Genomic DNA, 23,343 nt, shown 5'->3' on the forward strand with positions numbered 1-23,343 from the left:
TTCAATATAACTCTTTCCTGAATCGGTGGTTGTCTTGTCCGGGACTGAAAGTGTAGTGTATGGTTTTAAATTTTAGTTTCAATGAAGCATATCCTGTGTTGATCCTGGACACATGATTCTGAGATTGAAGTCCACATCTATAATAATACGGAACAGATTGCACATTGCAGGGATAAAACTGGTGAACAGGTACACAACAGGCTCTGATAAATAGATATCTTTATACTTTCACTCGGACAATCGACTAGCGTAGGTGATATCCACTCGTCCTGTTTGTAAATTTCACATTTCTATTTTCTTTAAAAGTTTAATAGGTCTGCAAACAAAATAGGGCAGCTGCTTCTGAATGCTGAATCTTATTCTTTACAGAAAACACGTTTCATCAACTATACCCAAGGCATACATGATCAGGGTGTAGCTGCCCATTTACCACTGAACAACTTAGTTATTCGCTGTGGTGTAAAAAACTACAAATGACAATTGGCCCCTGAATTAGAATAATTGGGAGGGGGGACCCAGCTTGATTGAAATGATTATGATAAGTAGATAAACAAGTAATTAGGGAAATACTCTTCTTTTAACTTTGACAAATAGTTAATATGTCTTACGGAGTGACCGTGCTTGAGGGTGATGCAAAAGGTATTTACATGTGTTATCCATTAAATACAATAAACAGACACGTATGTAGAATTTAAAAAAAATTCAAAAGTTATCCGGATAAGTACTGACAGTTATCAAAACCTCTTGCAACACGATTTAGACATTTAATCTGCTTATATTCATTGAACTCGGGGAAATATAGTGCAGTTGATGGAAACAGTGCACCGTGCATATTTTATGCAACGTGAACATCATCTCAGAATGAAGTGAATTAGGGTAAACAATTAAAATTCAAAATGGTGAAATATATGTTGGCATGCTTGCATTCGAGTTGACACCATTTTAACCAAAATGTTCAAGGTTTAATTTTTCATAAGTTTTCTATATTTTCCTTTTAAACATGTTACCTATAACATTGTATAGGAAGAGTTCCGCTCTCATAGCCCTGTATTATTTCTAAAGTAGTGGTTACATTGGCATGTCATGTTGTACTCCTGTGGTAGGGTTTTTATCCAGCTTATCTTGCAACACGACTTTAAGCATTTAATCTGCCTATTCATTTAATGTGGGAAATGTAATAAATGAATACTAGAATTATGTGTGCATCCGTAGACATAATTTGTCCAGTGTATATCTTCAACACCAATAAAAAGATCTGAATAAAACTTTGTGAATGTCGTCTATGAATATTGAAGTTATACACCCACTTTGTTTGAGATTTTTAAAGTTTCAAAGAAGTTACGGATATTATTTTCCATTTTGAGGGAGTTTGGGGGGAGTATGTTGTCATTGTTCAGAGTATGATATTATATCATTCTTATAAATCATTTATTCTTCAACGGTCAAATTCATTATATTCCACCATCAAATATGCCTTGTAAGGGGGGTGGGGGGGGGGGGGGGTATATTCATCCGTTAGGACAGTTCTAATCCTATTTTTTAAAAATTAGAATAATTACCTGAGTATTCTTAACTTGGCATGTTTTGATAAAGCTCTGAGGGCTTCACTACTGTATGTGCAGAAATTCCCTCATGCAGCTATGAAATTATCTATACAATCATGTACATCTAAATTTCATCGAAATTCATTTCTCACGAATGAAAATTGTACTGACTTTAATTAATATACTTTTATGTGCATGAATACATTGTCAAATAATTTGAAACAGAAGCAGAAAATACTAATACATCTCTATAAAGCTATGATACAACCAATATGAATTTATTTCTGTTGGAAGGTCAATATCTATTGATTTTAGAAATCTTTTACTCGTTTATCCTGTACATAATTGGATTCCTTCTTCAGAATAATGTCTACTAAATCACGTGAGCTGTATCCTGAAATAGAGCCATATGCAAAGGAACATCTGAAAGTTTCCGATGTCCATAATGTTTATATTGAGCAGTGTGGAAACAAATCCGGGAAGCCTGTGATATTTGTGTAAGTATAATTTCTACACACAAATATTTAATGGTCTTACATTTGATATTGAACAAAACCCTTTAAAAGCTATTATCATTTGAAAAAGATAAATTATTTGAGTCACTTTTATCATTAACACCCCCAACTGGTGTTTTACACCATATCTAATACACTCATGACCTGTATCTATCTTGTGTGATGAATTAAAAAAAAAATTGTGGAAAATGCCAAGACATCATAGTACATTTTTTGCAATTGCTTGATCCAAGTATCCCTAAAAAAAATTTTTAACCTATCAGAGTCGCAGTCACATGTATAATCATTCAGGGAAAGATACATCGTCGGAAACCCCCAAGGTCAGTCACTCTACGAGGTAAATGTAGAGCGATCAACCGTGGGTTTTCAATGATGGGAAAGATAATGAATTTCAAAAGATGCAAGATTCAATAAGACTAGTAGGTATATCAGTTGCATTCATTGTTGCTGTTACTGATGATGAAGGTGAAATGAGGTCAATTACTAAAAGCACATGAAATTTGTACATTTATTTATAACTATAGACATGGAGGTCCTGGAGGGGGAACAACTCCACGAGACAGAAGATTTTTTGATCCAGAGGTATACCGAATTATCCTGTTTGACCAGAGAGGAAGCGGAAAAAGCACTCCAGCTGCAGAACTCAAGGTTTGTGATGTGAATGGTAGCGAAATGTTGGTTTACAGTAACTACTGGAAAGGTTTTATCAACATATTTTGTTTTTGTTTTTTTAAAAAAATAAACAAATACACAAAACCAAGTGAATCTATGAGGTATCAATTGAGCTTTTCTGATTAAAATTTGTGCAGCCTCAGTTGTCTTTAACTTTTCACCATGGGACCAATTTCAGTCAACATGGTCAATATAGAGTTCACAATTCTTTGTTATCTAAACAAGGCTCAATGCCATGTTTTTGTTTACATAGGTTAAATATAGTAGTAAAAGTTTCATTTAAAACAGATTTTTTTTTCAAATTACAAGTTAATTCTGATCACAATTATTAAACATTTTCTAGAGTTTGTCACATCTCATTTTGTTTTATACATGATTTTTCTATTAAGTAATCTATATGTAAACAAAAACATGGCACGAGCCTTGTTTACATAACAAAGAATTGTGAGTGCTGTATCTCACTTGTAACTCAACAACTGACACTCAAATTTTTGCTGACCATTAGAAATACCTTAGGTAAGTATTGTAAACATTAAAAATGGAAAAATAAAATTTGAAAATTTTCACGTCAAATCATGTCCACGCCCCTTTAATTATCTGGTTACCAAGGTTTTTGAACTTGTCACTTTGGCCTTGGATTTTGACCTACTTTTTTAGAAATGTTAACCAAGGCAATATTTCCTGAATGTTTTAAGGTAAGGCTTTCATATTTTATATAGATTGCTTATGAAAAGACCTTACATTTCATACCATAATTTTTTTTACCTTGTGATCTTGTATACTGGTTTTGTCATGACTCTTTGGGGCATCCAAAATTTTCATGGGAATAAAAATTGAAGACAAAAAATGTTAAAAATCACAACAGCTGAACAGCAGGGCCCAGGTGACTCAGGTTAGCAATATGGTCCATGGGCCTCTTGTTTAAGTGGAGAAACCGAAGGGTATTTAACTGTTCAGTAACATGGGCTTAGCTGCCTTAAAACCCACAAAATTTTTATGCACATGGAAATATATGAAACCACAGTTCACTCCCCATGCCAATTACAATTTATTGACATGATGCAGAAAAACTTTATATATTTTTTATTTTAAACTTTATTTTTTATTGTGTACATTTATGCAATCATTGCAGGACAACACAACCTGGGATCTGGTTGCAGACATGGAGAAGATCAGAGTACACTTTAACATTGATAAATGGGTCGTGTTTGGAGGAAGCTGGGGATCCACACTCTCTCTGGCCTATGCAGAGACACACCCCGACAGAGTTAAGGCTCTTGTTTTAAGGGGAATATTCACTCTCAGAAGGTAGTGGAAAAAAGTCTTGTTTAAACTAAGGGATTGATTGATTGTATCTTGCTTAACGTCTCTCTCGAGAATTAAACTAAGGGAAGACTGAGTACTTGTGACATGTACTGGTAAAAACCGACAAAGATTTTTTAGGGTCTGACAAGGGGGCCGAAATAAGGCCCCATTCCCAATGCTAAAAAGCAGGTATTTTTCCCAATTTTTGCTTTGAAATTCCCAAACAATGAAAACAAATCAAGCAGGGTAGCCAAATCGTTCATTAATCTAATCCTTCACAGGCCCACAGATTACAATTTTTGCTTCAAAATTCTTAAGTAAACCAAATTTTTTGGCCTCTGCTTATTTGAATGAGGTAAGCTTTGACCAAGTTGAAAGTCAGAAGGAGCCCATGAATTATACCTTAAAGCACTCTGAATTGGGTTTTTCTCTATATTTTTTTTTCATGAAACATTTTCCCAATTTCAAGCAAATGTCGCTATTTTTCCGGAAAGGCCCTGGCCCTAGAAATCAAGACCTTAAAAAAAAAACTGGTTATTATTTGTCATTTATTTGAATGTTGTAGTATAATGCTACTAGTTAGTTATTACGGTATGTAATTTTGCAGGCGTGAACTTATATGGTTCTACCAGGACGGAGCAAGTTTTATGTTCCCGGACAAATGGGAGGAATACATCAAACCTATTCCTGAGGTATATTTATCCTGTAGGGTGATAGGAAATGATTCCAGTAATAGATTCAATGGGTCCTACAGGCTAGCTGGTATATTGGTCCTGTAGGTTGGTAGATCTGTCCTTTTGATTGGTATATGGGTCTTGTTGGCTGTTAGATTAGTCATGTAGGCTGGAAATGGTCCTGTAGGTTGAAAATTGGGTCCTGTAGACTGGTAGATAATGGTCCTATAGGCTGGTAGATTGGTCCTGTAGGTTGGAATATTGGTCCTGTAGGCTGGTAGATAATGGTCCTGGAGGTTGAAATTTGGGTCCTGTAGGATGGAATATTGGTCCTTTAATTTATTATTGGTAGATAATGGTCCTGTAGGTGAAAATCGGCTCCTGTAGGTTGGAATATTGGTCCTGTAGGCTGGTAGATAATGGTCCTGTTGGTGAAAATTGGCTCCTGTAGGTTGGTATAATGGTCCTGTAGGCTGGTAGATAATGGTCCTGGAGGTTGAAATTTGGGTCCTGTAGGTTGATAGATTGGTCCTGAGATTAGTCCTGTATATTGGTCCTGTAAACTGGTAGATAATGGCCTTGTAGGTTGAAAATCTGGTCCTGTAGGTTGGTAGATTGGTCCTGTAGGTTGGGAGATTGGTCCTGAGTTTAGTCCTGTATATTGGTTCTGTAGATTGGTCTTGTAGGTTGGGAGATTGGTCCTGTAGGTTGGGAGATTGGTCCTGTAGGTTGGGAGATTGGTCCTGAGATTAGTCCTGTAGATCGGTCCTGTAGGTTGGGAGATTGGTCCTGTAGGTTGGGAGATTGGTCCTATAGGTTGGGAGATTGGTCCTGAGATTAGTCCTGTAGATTGGTAGATTAGTCCTGTAGGTTGGGAGATTGGTCCTGAGATTAGTCCTGTATATTGGTCCTGTAGATCGGTCATGTAGATTGGACCTTTAGTGTGATATGTTGGTTCAGTAAATTGGTCAAACTTACCAAAATCTTACCCAAGTCAAAGTTTTGTTATTTTCTGCATTTTTCATAATTTCTTCAATTTGACTGATTATGTTTTATAAAAGGCAGTTAGTGATATTGCCAGTCTAGCTTTATAAGCATATAACCTGGTCAGTAACCTCAACTGAACTTTGACTTTTAGCCAGTCAGAGTATGTAAGCGGATCTAACATGGTAATTGATTTTGTTGAAATAGATTATAAGAATTTTAGGCACAAATCCAAAGACTTCAACAAGTGACTGAAAACTGAAAAAAGAGTCTGAAAAAATGTCTCTCTTTGTCTCTTTGACTGAACATCAGTACACATCCCACAGATTTTATCGTTGATGATGTCTGATACACACAGTTGATATGCTTCGTTCTCCTCACGATGGAGAGAGGAATGAAGTGTAATCAACTGTGGGTATCTAACGATAATGATGTCCATAGCGAGTACATTTTGAAAGGTGTGTTACCCATGCTGGAAACCTGTGTCATCAGTATCTGTTTATGTGGTAAACATCGGATCATGAATCGGTGATGGAGTCATTCAGAGCTCAGATATCCAGCCCCAAAATTTTCAATGTAATCTGTTCAGGATTTGTGAGACAAGTGGTGGATCACAAACCTTGTTTTGACTATAAGAAATCATAGCAAAATTTTTCTTCATGGAAAATGACTATGGACTGTTCGAAAGTATATTAATGATTGTAAAGTCTGTTATCAATTTATGATATTTTCTATTTAACTGGTCAAGTTAAATACCGCCCCGGTAGCAAGTAAATGGTTTCTCCAAGTCTTGAACTATGGATCGATGCAAAGTTGAACTTTTTTTTTCTCTCAAGAGCTAGATTAATTAATGAATATATAATTTTTTATTTGTTAGTGAAAAATTTTCAGATGTGATCTTTATTTTCATGAAAGTAATTGCTGTTTTTTATGAGGGTCTTCGCCCTGATCTGCCCATGATAAAAAAAAAGCAGAAATTTAATAGCACTTCATATTCAATATATACAGAGACATGCAATAAAAGACTTTTAATTTTGTTTTCTTTTTGAGTCGGGGGGGGCTTTCAAGTATTGGAGCACTAAACAGGAGCATTTTCTTTGGCTATAGGTAGAGAGGGGAGACATAATGAGTGCATACTATAGAAAATTGACGGGGGATGATGAGGAAACTCGTGTCCAGGCAGCAAAGGCATGGAGTGGTTGGGAAATGGCCACCTCACGGCTGTTCATTGATGAGGAGATGTTAAAGAAAGCTGAGGGGGATGTGTGGGCTTTACAGTTTGCCAGAATTGAATGGTGAGTGGTATAGAAGGAACTTACACACAATAAAGTGATTGTTAGGACATCAGTGACTGTGAAATATAGTTGTTTTTATGCCCCCAAAATCAAGGGGGCATAAAGTTTTAGCCTGTCTGTTTGTTTGTGGCAAAATACTTTAACCTTGGTCATATCTTTTACACTGTAAGAGATAGAGCTTTCATATTTGGTATGTGTATTACTTGTGGCAAGACCTTTCCATTTACACCAAAAACCTTTGCTCGTGTGACCTTTACATTGACCTTTGACCTGGTTACACTTTGTTGTAATCCGGAGGCATTAGTGTGTCACAAAAGCGTCTTGTTGTTTTTACTTTCACTGCACACCCTACATTATGTTAAACATGTCTTGGCAACCCACTGTGTTATGTTACTTCATGTCGTCTGCTGCCATTATAAAATTTCTTCTAGAGAATTTTGTATCTATCTGCATTTAGTGTTTACACGTATCTATCTGACATGACAAATGACCATCACTCTACTTGACTAACTTCGCATGGCCAACCTGGGAACATTTTTAAAGTCTAGAAGCAAAATCCTGCGTTTCTGTTGCAAAATAATAATCAGTAGTTTCTCAGGCCCCTCAGCATCCATTAAAAAGGTACCACATGGAATTATTTTATTTCAATTTATGTTTCTTTATGTATGTAATCGAGGTAACTCTTTTGTTATGGATATTTATGTAAAACTTTCAGAAGGTTTTAAGAGAATTATAGGTATATTTTAATCAAATGATTATTGAATGTATACTCATTTATATGCAAGCTGGTGTTTAAAAATAATAGTGTAAATTTAATAGTAAGTAATAGAAATAAGAATTCCATTGTTTGTTTTATATAAACATGTACATGAGAAAGGAAAAGTAACGCATTCTACAGTCAACATAAGAAAGGAAAGATAACTCATACAACAGCCAAGTAAAAAAAAACCAAATACTTGCCTGCCTCATAAATTTTTTTAATTTTTGGCCCGAGAAACTATTTATCAATTTTTTTGGCCTTATACCTCATATCAGCCTCTGATTTACCAATTTATTTATCAAACCATGATGTTTTGGGTGTAAGTTGTATGCTTGAAATGCAGTGTTATGAGCTATATTTTTCTAATGGCAGAATTGACGCATTTGCATTCAAGGTTAGATATTAGTCCATGGCATTAGGTTTTTAATTTTTCAGTAGTCTACCCAACTACTGCTTGTAACTGATATTCTGATAGCCCAGGGCAAAATTTACAAGCCTTGGGCTACCGGACAAACGTTAGTGTCAAATCCTTTATAGGGAAAAAATCTTTGTCATTTCCTGAAGAATCACCATATGTGAATTTGAGACCGAAAGAGCTTGATGGTTACTGATATTGTCAAATCAAAATGCAATCCTCCCCACGTAGTGGAGGCTCAAGTTTGTTTACATCATGGGCTCAGGGCAAAGCTATAGAAGGGATTCAAAGATTTATATTTGAATATCAACCAAAAAATTAATTAAATCCTTTTGATTAAATATCTTCATAAGGATCATGGGGGACAATGTGCCAATGCCTGTCAAGTTTAAACACCCAAATTTCAGACCTAATTGATGTGTATGATATTGTGATCTTTAACCTTATGCTTTCATAGTTTTGGGAGTATTTTTTGGCCATCTAAGTACTAGGATGGATTATTATAGTACCTGCTTTGACGTCTCTGTACTTGTCTTTTTTATCTTATTTATATTCTAGCCATTATTTTGTAAATGGAGGTTTCTTCAAAAAAGATGGACAGCTTCTTGCTGAGGTGGATAAAATTCGTCACATTCCCTGCACCATTGTCCAGGGCCGATATGATATGGTTTGCCCAGCTGAAACAGCTTGGTTGTTGCACAAGGTAATTTTCAGTTTTATGGATGTGGAACTAAAGTACATGTATGTAACTTTCATGTTCATTTTAAGTTATTGAAAGAAGTACATTCCTTAGAAGCCACATATATTTACAACTTGGTTATATCTCATAGATTCATCTTTGCTAGCCAAGGGTTTCCGATCCTTTCTGCTCTGGAGTGGACCAAAAACCCTTGGCTAGCAAAGATGCATAGATTCTACTGCATAAAGGTTTTAGTAAGGTAGGTAATTGGAGGCTGATGCTTTACAATGGTAAGTTACATTATAGCCAATTGGAAATGTTAATCATTTTTGTGCAGTAAATACGAGGGCGAGTCAATAAGTAACCAGCCTTTCCCATTTCCGATTGACCAAGACGGTCACAATTTTTATGCCTTGTTTCAATACATGTTTTATACCTGGGTACAAAATCGCATGCGTATCGAGTCATTCTTTAATAAGATATTGAATGTCAAACATGGCTAGTGATGCAATGGCATGCTTTTCATCTAAAGTTGAGTACTGTTATAATTCGGAACTTGTATTTTAAAAGTAAAACTGGCAAGGAAATACACAGCGAGTTAACCGATGTTTATGGGTCTTCTGTACCATCTTATGCTCAGGTTAAATTCTGGGTAAGGGAATTCAGATGCCGTGGAACGTCTTTAGAAGATGAAGCCAGGTGTGGACTCCCACTGGATGCCACCGACGAAGAAATGTGTAAGAAAGTTCGGGATCTGGTATACTCTGATAGGCGAATTCAGGTGGAAGAAATAGCGCAGGCATTGGGCATTTCACATGGTAGCGTTTCAACAATCTAACATGATCGTTTAGGTATGCACAAGCTTACAGCCCGTTGGGTCCTCAAATCCCTTAGCGATGAGCAAATCCAACCAGAGCATCAGTATGCAATGCCTTGTTGAAGGGTTTTAAGCCAAAAGATGATTTTCATTTGTGTCTGGTGACTGTAGATGAGACTTGGGATCATTATTTTGAGCCAGAGAATAAAGCTCAGAGTCGTCAATGGGTAGGGCCTGGGTCCCCGAGGCCAAAGAAGTTCAAGATTCAACCATCTGCTGGCAAGGTGATGACCACAGTATTTTTGGATGCAAGAGACGTTATTATATTAGACATTTTACCCAAATATTTTTTATACTGTAAATCATTTATTATCCTTGTCAATGAGACTTTTTACCCAAAAGAAGTACAATAACTTAAGTGTACTATGCAAACTTGCTAGACCAGCTGAGAATCGCCATCCGTGAAAAACGCGGAGGTAAACTCTTGAAGTGTATTGCTAGAACAGGACAACGCGAGAGTCCATGTACACTTGCGAAGTTGCAATGGATGCTGTAGTCACAGTAGAGCTAAATGAGTATGAATTAATACCACATCCTGCCTATTCACCTGACCTAGCTCCTAGCCACTTCTTCCTATTCCCAAACTTGATAAAGGACATCCGTGGACGTCATTTCTAGTCTGACTAAGTTGTGACGGCAGTTGAGGAGTGGGTCAATGGAAAGGACCCTGACTTTTCAGTTCTGGGCTGATGGCACTTGAACACCGTTGGTTTAAGTGCATCACACTAGATGGCAATTACATTGAAAAAGAAGAATTGGATCTCAACCGGAAATAAGTTAGGCTGGTTACTTATTGACTCGCCCTCGTATGATACCTTATCAGTTGACATTTTAAAAGAGCTACATCATCATAATGGCTGATTTCCTTTTAAAACATAAATGAAATTAATAAAAATATCAGCAATATTTGTCAATAATTTCCTAGCTGAGTAGCGCAGTAGGTTACTGCTGAACTGTAGATCGTGCATTTGGGTTTAATTTACTCAGCTAGGCAATAAAATTAGAATTGAATAGACAAATAATGCTGATATTCATATTTTAATTCCTGTTTTAAAAGGAAGTCGGTCATTATGTCGATGTAGAGTACCTCCATAAGTTGATTGACTAAGAGGAAATACCTGTTTAAAGAGTGTGATGTGTTGTCCTTGATTATTTAATTATTAGTTTAATGATTATGAATACAATGACTTGGTTACCCAACCACAAAGCTTGGACTTGGGGTGTACCAAGTGATTTGGTATATGCAACATTCTTTTGGTCAAGGTGTGAAACATGTGCTACATGTAATAGCAATATATCACCTGTGTGACTCGGGTGAGCTTTGCTATTAAAGAATTGAAAGTCCTTTTTAGGGAACTGCATTTGACCACTCACCAAACTATTATAGTCCTTGAATATTTTAGGTCATACTACAATTTTGAAGTTAGGATACAACTTTAAATCAATACATTATTTTTTACAGAAATGGCCCGAGGCTGAATTCCATATGGTTCCTGATGCTGGACATTCCAATCGAGAATCTGGGATAGCCTCCCGCTTAATGGATGCTACAGAGAAATACAAAACTCTATAAATAGAAATCGAACAACCTCGTATCAGATGCTACAAATACAATACTCTATAAATAGAAATGGAACAACCCCTAATGTATGCATCTTAAACAAAAACCAGAACTCTTATTTATTCAGTATTTGTGTCTGCCGCTGCCTCTTATAGAACTTCCATATTTAAACTCTATGTCAACTTGCTTCCATGATGATAGTTTTATAATGTAATGGAGAGAAATTCTTTTATTTAAAGTTAAAACTTGAAAAAGAAATCAATAATGCTTTCCTCTTTCTGCCAACCCTAACTAACTCTGTGTACTTTGTTGGAAGTTTTTGTTCTACAATTTTCGGTAAAGCAATACAATATTAAATGATTGTTTTGCTATTTTCTATTTCTCTTTTATTTGATCAATGACTGACCAATCAGATACATGTTTCATGAACTTTGTGTATCATTTTGCATTTGATATGATTGTTACATATATGATTCGATGTGCCATCATGATTCCATGTTAGATTTTGTATGAGATACTTTGTTTATTCATGTGAATCTTTGAGATAATGAATTATGAATAGATTATTTCTTTTGCTGTTTATTAGCTCATCTGAGTTGGAAGCTCAAGTTCGATTTTTTTATTTCCGTCTTTAGAGGGGACGTATCATGGTATGGTGATTGTGTCTGCCTCTATCTGTCCCACTTTGTGTCCAGCTCGGAATCTTTATCGTGCCACACCTGCTGTGACACGGGGCCTTGGCTTTTGTGGTCTCATCCGAAGGACCGCCCCATTTAGTTGCCTCTTACGACAAGCAAGGGGTACTGAAGACCTATTCTAAACCATATACCCATGGGACTATCCCCTTTGGAATAAATAAACATGTACAGTGTATTTTATATCAAGCTAAGTTATATCCTCTCTGCAAATTAGGTAATTTAACTCTATCGGATTAAAAAGTAATCAAGCTAATTTCCTATTTAATTATGTATTCTCCAAGTCGGGTAGTGAGTGTCCCGTTTCGAAAGATTTATGATCACGTGACGTTGCACGCTGCATTTCGAAAGTGAGCAACTACAAAACAATGAAAGGTTGCAGCTGATGGGACACTTTTAGCGATACAGACAGTAAAAAGTGTAGAGAGGACCAATATGTAGATTGATTGATTGTATCTTGCTTAACATCTCGCTCGAGAATTTTTCACTCATATGGAGACGTCACCAAGACCGGTGAAGGGCTTCAAATTTAGGCCTATGCTCGGCGCTTACGGCCATTGAGCAGTGAAGGTTCTTTAGCGTGCCACACCTACTGTGACACGGGTCATCCATTTATAAGGTCATCTCCGAGGACCCATGACATTCACACCTAATACCGAGCGTTTAGCGATGGAACTCTCACTACTTGTTTTAACGACTTAGGTCTGTCGCGGCCGGGATTTGAACCCCGGCCTTCCGCATGCGGGGCGAACGCTCTAACATATTGGCCACCGCGGCGGTCATTCAATATGTAGAAGAAAAAAACCAAACAATTCTTTATATACTATAAGCCTAAGTAAATGTAATCATCGTATCGTACAGGATTACAACGTCATTCATCTCATTGTACATTATTTATACGTCAACATCGTTCATCTGATCATAAACATTACAACGCAACTCATCATATAGTACACTTTTACAACGTATATCATTTGATTGTACAATATTTATACACCATCATTCATCTTATCATCAGGATTACAACGTAATTCACTTTATCGTACACAATTACAACGTATTCATCATATCGTACAGCATTACAGCATAATTTATCTTATCGTACAGTATTACGTCAGCATAATTTATCTTATCGTACAGGATTACAACATACTTTATCTTATCGTACAGGATTACAACATAATTTATCTTATTGTACAGCATTACAACATAATTTATCTCATCATACAGGATTACAACATAATTTATCTTATCGTACAGAATTACAGCATAAATTATCTCATCATACAGTATTACAATATAATTTATCTTATCGTTCAGCATTACAACATGATTTATTTTATCGTTCAGTATTACAACATAATTTATCTTATCGTACAGTATTACAACATAATTCATCTTATCGTACAATATTTATACAACGTAATTAATTTGATGGCAAGGATTATAACATGTTTCATCTCATCGTACAGGATCAAAACGTAATTCACTTTCATACAAGATTACAACATCATTCATCTTACCACGAAGGATTACAACGTAATTCATCTTATTGTACAGTATTCATACAACATGATTTATTTTATCGTAAGGAATACAAAGTTATTCATCTTTACGTACTGTAGCAGTATTTATACAACATAATTTATTTTATCATACAGGATCACAATGTAATTTATCCTACAATGGTACAGGGGTTTCAACAGTCTCGATTGAAGTCAGCATTTCACAAATTATATGGTCGTAATAACGATCTAGGTAGTCAATACAACCTATTATTGGGGCAATTACTGTCTGACGTGTTTCATACCGATTGTTAAGCCGTTCTTGGCACACTGATTTTGACTGCGGATAACTTCATTTACCTGATCAGGATATCGGGCTCATGGCGGGTGTAACCGGTCGACAGGGGATGCTTACTCCTCCTAGACACCTGATCCCACCTCTGGTGTGTCCAGGGTTTCGTGTTTGCCCAACTATCTCTTTTGTATTGCTTGTAGGAGTTATGAGATTGATCACTGTTCGTTAACTTCACCTTTCATCGTACAGGATTACATTGTAATTTATCCTAGAGGATTACAACATAATTTATCGTACAGGATTACAATGTAATTTATCGTACAGGATTACAATGTAATTTCTCGTACAGGAATACAATGTAATTTATCGTACAGGAATACAATGTAATTTATCGTACAGGATTACAATGTAATTTATCGTACAGGATTACATTGTAATTTATCCTAGAGGATTACAATGTAATTTATCGTACAGGATTACAACGTAATTTATCGTACAGGATTACAATGTAATTTATCGTACAGGATTACAATGTAATTTATCGTACAGGAATACAATGTAATTTATCGTACATGATTACAATGTAATTTATCGTACAGGATTACTACATCATTCATCTTATCATATAGTATTTACATCACCTACATTTAAATCCAGTAGAGAATAAACAATATAGCTGTTGAAAGAATCAATGAGAAGCTGTTCAATAAGATCATTATAAGGTTCGTTCTATGCTGAAAGCTGTTTACGGCACAAATGTTGTGGGTGTTGTCATTGATGTTGTTAAGTTTGTTCTTGAGTTTGGTTTCCTTGCCCATGACTTTGCCTTCGCTGATCTTTGTGGAAATGGTTTGTGATCGACGCTCTTGTTTGCAGTAACCCGTATTATTGCAATATTTAGCTTCCTTCATCTCCGACGAATACTTTTTCGACGTACATACAACAGAGACCACCGTTGAAATAACACAGAGAATTAATTGAAATCCGACATACACGGATATATAGGGTACATCTGTGGAGTTCTGCGGCATCATTTGTTCGAACAAAGTTAAAAACACGGTAAAAGCTAGGAAAAGTGTGAGAGAATATTGAATCCGTTCTCCTGATTCCAAAGGGATAAAGAAGGTCAAAGAATTCAAAATAGAGAGTATCATAATGGGTACTAGAGTACTGAGCACAAAATGAAGGTATCGTCTTTTTAAACAGAGTGTGTATTCTAATACCGTCGTATCAAACTCTTTCTGATAAAAAGAATGAAACGTGAAATTTGTAAACTCCCATTCTCCATTTTCAGCAATAAATTCTGCGTCATTATATAATCTCTTTCTTGGAACAAGTTTCTGAATGCTGTCAGTACTTTGCCAAGCTGAAATTGTTATGATACATTTCTGTTCATCAAATGGAAATTTCTTCATCTTGAGGTCACACACGACTACATATTTACCTCCTGTGAACCACACAAGGTGGCCATCTGATGTCACCGAAACAAACGAGTGAGGGCCAAGATCATGGAGGTGTTCTTCAGAATACCACATGGACAAATCAGGTATCCAGGCTTTTTGGTATGGTACAGCAATGGTCTTGATCCCAGCGTGCTCATTCTCATTCCAAGTCAAGAAATCGTCATACCATTGAATATTAAACCAAGCGTAAAAGGAGATATACTGAAACTGTTCATCCACCTCATGGACAGACATTATTGTCATATCTATGCTCACATTCACTGGCTCGCTTTGAATTCTTCTTGGTTTTAACATTGAACTGTAATTCTTAAACAGGTATTCTTCAATATTGGACACACAAAGCAATATTTGGAACCGTACGAAAACAAAACAGAGAAAGAAAAGTAATCCCATTTTTTCGAAACCTCTGTCTCTTCTCATGAACACTAACGTTCTCGAATCAATCTCAGTTGTAAAGAATTATATTTAATCGATGTCAGTCATAGTCTATTGTTTGACTTTGAGTGGGTTTACGGATGAGACGCTGGATCGTCAATACACAATATACAATATACTGTGAAATGATGTGTATGACATCAAACCTATCAGGATTTTCCAGTGAATAAAACCAATGAAGAACTATTCAATCAAGAGTTAAAAAGCAATCAAACAGATTATATTGTGTTTACTTCGTATATTGTTCTAAATTGTTCAGGCAACATTTATTTTCTGAATTGATTCGTTTCAAAAGAATGAATTGTTACGTTCATTCCATAGTTATTATGAACGTTGTGTTACATGAAAATACAAATCAATTGAAAACATTTATATTTTTATCATGTCCAATAAATACTTAATCCTAATGTTCCATAATCCCCATCTTTTTTATCAGATAACATCACTCACCCTTGATTTTCTTATACATGTATGTAATAGAATATATATTCTAATAATTCAAACTTAGATATTTTATTGAAAGTAGACATTAACGGCAAACTAACAACTCAACTGTATGACAAACGGGATGATTTCAGTTTCTCCATCGTCAACTCCCCACATTTATGTAGCAATATTCCATTATCACCTGCATATGGTGTTTATATATCTCAACTGATTCGATATGCAAGAGCTTGTTCTGGGTATAGTCAGTTTTTAAATCGAGGTAAGCTACTGACAAACAAGTTGATGGTACAGGGATTTCAACAGTCTCGATTGAAGTCAGCATTTCGCAAATTCTATGGTCGTTGTAACGATCTAGTTCGTCAATACAACCTCGCACTGGGTCAAATGCTGTCTGACGTGTTTCATACCGATTGTTAAGCCCTTCTTGGCACACTGATTTTGACTGCGGATAACTCCGTTTACCTGATCAGGATATGGGGCTCACGGCGGGTGTGACCGGTCAACAGGGGATGCTTACTCCTCCTAGACACCTGATCCCACCTCTGGTGTGTCCAGGGTTCCGTGTTTGCCCAGCTGTCTATTTTGTGTTGCTTGTAGGAGTTGTGGGATTGATCGCTGTTCGTTATCTTCACCTTGCATGATAAAGAGTAACGAGGAATAAAAACAGGAGAGACAATTTCTACGTGGAAAAAAGACAGTCATTTGTTTAAGTACCGGGGGCGGGACAATCGTGTTTCGATTCTAGAAAAATTGTTTTACAACAAAATGTTAATACTTCTATGATTCCCTTCTTATAGAAAAATGATCCACATGCCCCCTAACATCAATGGACATTTTCTGAAATATTTCAAAAAATATTCTTGATGAATGTTTTTACTTAACACACTCTTCAAATTGATATTTTTAAAATACGTGAAGGTAGGTATTCCAATGCTTCAATCTAGCATGCTTCATAAAGCGATTTACTGCTTCGTGATAAGTGTACCGGTCTGCAGCGTTGTAGTGCATACTCTCCTGTATTTTCTTATAATCACGTTTAGAGGGCCTCCGTGGCCGAGTGATTAGAACATCGCGCTCAAAATCACACGGCCTCTCATCTCTCGAATCCCGCTCGCGCCGGTAAGTCAAAAAGTTTACCCGTTTTCTCTTGGATGGTCGGTGGTGTCTTTCCAGGTACATTGTATCTGGGTTCTCTCTTCCACTAATAAAAACTGGGCGCCACCAGATAACTGAAAAAATGTTGAGTGTGGCGGAAAACATCAATCAATCAATCAATCAATCAATATAATCAAGTTTTACTATCATTTCTGTCGGCATCATCAGGCATTAAAATAGACGTATTGTAAATATTTATCAAGATTCATCCGCGTATTTTTCACAACCGCATCGCATTCATTCCATTGGTAAAATATCGAATGATAAAAACATTTAATCCTGATGGCAGTTTCTGCCCCACACTGGCACCAAAAGCACTACCCTGGAATCATCTGATTGTACAATATTTATACAATGTAATTAATCTTATTGTACAATATTTATACAACGTAATTCATCTTATTGTACAATATTTATACAATGTAATTAATCTTATTGTACAATATTTATACAACGTAATTAATCTTATTGTACAATATTTATACAATGTAATTAATCTTATTGTACAATATTTATACAATGTAATTAATCTTATTTACAATATTTAAACAACGTAATTCATTGTATCATACAATATTTATACAACGTAATTAATCTTATTGTACAATATTTATACAACGTAATTAATCTTATTGTACAATATTTATACAATGTAATTAATCTTATTGTACAATATTTATACAATGTAATTAATCTTATCGTTCAGGATTACAACGTATCCCATCTTATCCTGCAGAATTACAACGTAATAAAGTAAACCCTCTCATATTATCATACAATGCACTAAAGTAAATCCAATAATCCCACACACAAAGCAATATTTGGAACCGTACGAAAACAAAACAGAGAATGAAAAGTAGTACCATTTTTCGAAACCTCTGTCTCTTCTCATGAACACCAACGTTGTCAAATCAATCTCATTTGTAAAGAATTGTATTAAAAATTGTATTTAATCGATGTCTGTTAAAGTCTATTCTTTAACTTTGCTTAGGTGTACCGACACGACGCTGAATCATCAATATGTAACTGGTACTGTGAAATGATGTGAATGACACCAAACCTATCATGATTTTCCAGCGACGAAAACCAATAAAAGAACTATTCAATCAAGAGTTAAAAAGCAATCAAACAGATTATATTGTGTTTACTTCGTATATTGTTCTAAATTGTTCAGGCAACATTTATTTTCTGAATTGATTCGTTTCAAAAGAATGAATTGTTACGTTCATTCCATAGTTATTGTGAACGTTGTAATACATGAAAATACAAACCAATTGAAAACATTTATATATTTACGATGTCCAATAAATACTTAATCCTAATGTTCCATAATCCCCATCTCTTTATCAGATAAGCTCACTCACCTTTAATTTTCTTATACATTTATACAATATATATTCTAATGATTCAAACTATTAATGATAAAGAGTAACGAGGAATGAAAAACAGGAGAAACAATTTCTACGTGGAAAAAAGACAGTCATTTGTTTAAGTACCGGGGGCGGGACAATCGTTTTTCGATTCTAGAAAAAATGTTTTACAACAAAATGTTAATAATTCTATGATTCCCTTCTAATCCAAAAATGATCCACATGCCCCCTTACATCACCTGACATTTTCTAAACTATTTTAAAAAAGATTCTTGATGAATGTTTCTATTTGATACACTATTCAAAGTGATATTTTAAAAATACGTGAAGGTATGTATTCCAATGCTTCACCCTAGCATGCTTCATAAAATGATTTACTGCTTCGTGAAAAGTGTTCCGACCTAAGCGTTGTAGTGCATACTCTCCTGTGTTTTCTGATGATCACTGAAGCGTTGTAGTGCATACTCTCCTGTGTTTTCTGATGATCACTGAAGCGTTGTAGTGTATACTCTCCTGTGTTTTCTGATGATCACTGAAGCGTTGTAGTGCATACTCTCTTGTGTTTTTGATGATCACTGAAGCGTTGTAGTGCATACTCTCTTGTGTTTTCTGATGATCACTGAAGCGTTGTAGTGAATACTCTCCTGTGTTTTCTGATGATCACTGAAGCGTTGTAGTGCATACTCTCCTGTGTTTTCTGATAATCACTGAAGCGTTGTATTGCATACTCTCCTGTGTTTTCTTATGATCACTGAAGCGTTGTAGTGAATACTCTCCTGTGTTTTCTGATGATCACTGAAGCGTTGTAGTGAATACTCTCCTGTGTTTTCTTATAATCACTGAAGCGTTGTAGTGAATACTCTCCTGTGTTTTCTGATGATCACTGAAGCGTTGTAGTGAATACTCTCCTGTGTTTTCTTATAATCACTGAAGCGTTGTAGTGCATACTCTCCTGTGTTTTCTGATGATCACTGAAGCGTTGTAGTGCATACTCTCCTGTGTTGATCACTGAAGCGTTGTAGTGAATACTCTCCTGTGTTTTCTGATGATCACTGAAGCGTTGTAGTGCATACTCTCCTGTGTTTTCTGATGATCATTGAAGCGTTGTAGTGCATACTCTCCTGTGTTTTCTGATGATCACTGAAGCGTTGTAGTGCATACTCTTCTGTGTTTTCTTATGATCACGCTTTACTCTCATTTCTGTCGGAATCATCAGCCATTATAATAGACGTATTGTGAATATTTATCAAGATTCATCCGCGCATTTTTCACATCTGCATCGCATTCATTTCATAGGTAAAATATCGAATGATAAAGATATTTAATCCTTATGACAGTTTCTGCCCCACCCTGGCATGAAAAGCACTACCCTGGAATCATGAAATTTACAATTTTGGCAAAGGGTTTCCTGCTCCATTCATTTTCATATCATTAGCATTAAAGAATACATTACTCCGGTATCAACGGATTATTTCGTTATTTCCAACCAATGAAAATTGTTCTTACTTTGATAGAACACTGTTACGTTATCTTACCTACATTTGTAATTATTGCACTTACATCACAAAATTATCGAACATATATCACAAGATGCGGCATATGCTTAACAAGATTATCGAATGCATATCACAAGTTAATATTTACATTCGCCAATGCACTTCCTGATATGAAAGTGCTAATGAAATCGATGTTCAATTTCATGTAACATGAATTTAGTCACGTGATCTGTTGTTATTGTGTATGAATGCAATCACCGCTTCAAAAGTCAGTTCCTGTACTTTCACCTGGCAATGGTTGATTTAGACCACCTCCCTTTCTCCACAAATTTAGATAATAGAAATAGTGTGAGTAAAAGTCCAGATTGGCACCCAAAATGACTGAGAATTTTAGCTAATACATGACTTTCACACATCCCATTTCTTAAACCCCGGATCCGCCACTGCAGTGACATCATAACAGGAAGAAACGCAGCAGGATATTTATAAAGATTTTATTTTGTAAACAAGAATTTCATCAATTTATAAAACAGAAACATTAAACATACCGTTCTGTTGTTTCATTTTTTAATAGTTTTAAATAACTCTGCAACTATGCCTAAATTGCAACTTCTAGCCTACATGGCGAATTTATAAAATAAAGTTCTATGATATTGGAAGCGAAAAAATGTAGGCAGAGTTATAAGCCTATTGACTTTATGATAAGTTAACCTGTTGTTTCCTGGCAACTGCCATCACGGCTATGACTCGGCATGATCATAAGCGAGGCTCGTTTCGAGGCTCGAAAAATTATGTTCATGTCAGGGTATCTGTGCGAATCTTCATTAAAATCCTACAACAGAGATATCTCTAGTGAACAAAAACTCCGTCAGTTAGTTTTTATTTTCTCTCACACACACTGAAGGTAAATAAAAGAAGCAACCTACCTGCACTTTGTCTAAATGCAAGGTGAAGATAACGAACAGTGATCAATCTCATAACTCCTACAAGCAATACAAAATAGATAGTTGGACAAACACGGACCCCTGGACACACCAGAGGTGGGATCAGGTGCCTAGGAGGAGTAAGCATCCCCTGTTGACCGGTCACACCCGCCGTGAGCTCCATATCCTGATCAGGTAAACTATCCTACTGTCTCGGATCGTCTCCTGCATGGCTACAACCGCGAATCCTAACGATGAACATGTCGTTTTTCTTTCCAAAAAACCCGACTAAGAGGTTAACGTTCGCTTGACCCATCAGATCCTCCATAATCCTCTCAGATCCTTTGAATTTCTGTCGAAATCTGTGTTCAACAATTGCGTCTTCAACTTTGTAGGCTAGACCAACGCCCGTTTCTCCATCCCTGATCGCGACCAAATCACATCACGTATGTAGTTTACTCCGCTCTTGTCTTCATTTCAGTTAACTTTACGCTCTAAATTACCTTTATTTTACAACTGTTTCGTCTTGTTTTAACCTTTTCTATTGCATATCTATATCTTATATTCTCTTTGATATTGTTCCTAATATGTTATTCGATAAAACTTTAACGAACTATATTTTGTGTTCTACGATCGTTATTTCGGTCATCTGTTATATATATAAGCTCGGTAAGAACACAAATCAAAATAGAAAACATAGATATAAGAAATAAATTGTCATTTTTGAGTGTTATTGGGTTATGACATGAAGTTGGTCACGTGATCAAATCTACTATAACTCCCTTCGGGCGTTATACGATTTGATCACGTGGCCAACTTCATGTCATATCCCAATAACATTAAAAAATGATATACATGTTATTTCTTAATTGAAGATACATCAACAGATATTCATTGATTGATTGATTGATTGTATATTGTTTAACTTCCGTGGGGATCCGGGTTTGAATAGGTTCTCAGTACCCCCTTGCTTGTCGTAAGAGGCGACTAAATGAGGCGGTTCTTCGGATGAGACCGCAAAAACTGAGGGCCCGAATCACAGCAGGTGTGGCACGATAAAGATCCCTCCTTGCTCACTGGCCATAAGCGCCGAGCATAGGCCTAAATTTTGCAGCCCTTCACCGGCAGTGGTGACATCTCCATATGAGTGAAATATTCTCGAAAGGGACGTAAAATAATGTTCAATCAATCAATCAATCCATCTCGAGAATTTTTCACTCATAATTATGGAGACGTCACCATTGCTGGTAAAGGGCTGCAAAATTTAGGCCTATGCTCGGCACTTACGGTCTTTAGGCAGGGAGGGATCTTTATCGTGCCACATCCGAAGGACCGCCCTATTTAGTCGCCTCTTACGACAAACAAGAGATATTGAGGACCTATTCTAACCCGGATCCCCACAAACGTACAGAAGATATTGAACACATATCACAAGATTATCGAATATAGCAGCATTTTACTCGCCATAGTCCGCATTTGATTAGTTTTGAAGAATAGCATGCTATGTGCATTACTTATGTATATGCACTATATTTTACAAGAATTGAATGTGTTGTATATATACCATTCTCTTTGTGTATTTCATTCTAACAGTATTCCTCCGCGTTTATTTAAGGGTATTAACTTGATACAGTCGCTAATAGTCATTTTGTCGTTTTGTTTTATCGCCTTTTCCTCTGAAGAATAAGAGGGCCAAGGTGATTCAGGTGAGCGTCGTTGCCCATTGGAATACTGTTTCAATAATTCTATCATCTTTCGAGAAAAAATCAAACGAAACGATCGATATTAATGGCACGTACAATGGTAGTTCATCATTGGATACATTATAGCTTTCATAACATAAAATCTTAGTCTTTAATGATCTTCGAAGGACGTTATCAAAAATGAAGCATGGTGATGAATAATGTTGTAATTGTTATGTACATTTACAATACAACTACACTGTCAATGCCTTCAATTACCACAGGAACCTGGAGTGTGGATATCGTGGTGTAAAACTTATACGATACCAATTTTGATGCACCAGATGCGCATTTCGACAAATAATGTCTCTTCAGTGATGCTCAACCGAAATGTTTGAAATCCGAAATAACTATGAAGTTTTAGATCTAAATATAGCCAAAAACAGCGTGCCAAACAAGTGGAGCCAAATTCGTCCAAGGATAAGAGCTATGCATGAGGGAGATAATCCTTAATTTTGAAATGGCTGTTTAGATGTTCTGTGCAGACATATTCCCAATTTCGAAGCAGATATTGTTTTAGAACACACTTGCCCCCC

General features: G+C 36.1%; 2 protein-coding genes across 2 annotated transcripts; one reads left to right on the forward strand and one right to left on the reverse strand.

Moving 5' to 3' along the window:
• Positions 1-76: 76 nt before the first annotated feature.
• On the forward strand, positions 77-11,845 carry LOC125666839 (probable proline iminopeptidase). Its single transcript, XM_048900166.2, has 8 exons — positions 77-189; positions 1,907-2,041; positions 2,584-2,707; positions 3,864-4,039; positions 4,644-4,728; positions 6,802-6,989; positions 8,723-8,867; positions 11,183-11,845. Exons 1-8 carry the CDS (start codon positions 113-115, stop codon positions 11,291-11,293), a joined length of 1,041 nt encoding a protein of 346 aa, XP_048756123.1. The 5' UTR covers positions 77-112; the 3' UTR covers positions 11,294-11,845.
• Positions 11,846-12,855: 1,010 nt separating this feature from the next.
• LOC130050967 (neuronal acetylcholine receptor subunit alpha-7-like) lies at positions 12,856-15,654 on the reverse strand. Its single transcript, XM_056152017.1, has one exon. The coding sequence runs from the start codon at positions 15,630-15,632 to the stop codon at positions 14,424-14,426; it is 1,209 nt and encodes a 402-aa protein (XP_056007992.1). The 5' UTR covers positions 15,633-15,654; the 3' UTR covers positions 12,856-14,423.
• Positions 15,655-23,343: the final 7,689 nt, after the last annotated feature.

Source organism: Ostrea edulis, chromosome 10 (assembly GCF_947568905.1).
Source record: "Ostrea edulis chromosome 10, xbOstEdul1.1, whole genome shotgun sequence".
Classification (NCBI taxonomy): domain Eukaryota; kingdom Metazoa; phylum Mollusca; class Bivalvia; order Ostreida; family Ostreidae; genus Ostrea; species Ostrea edulis.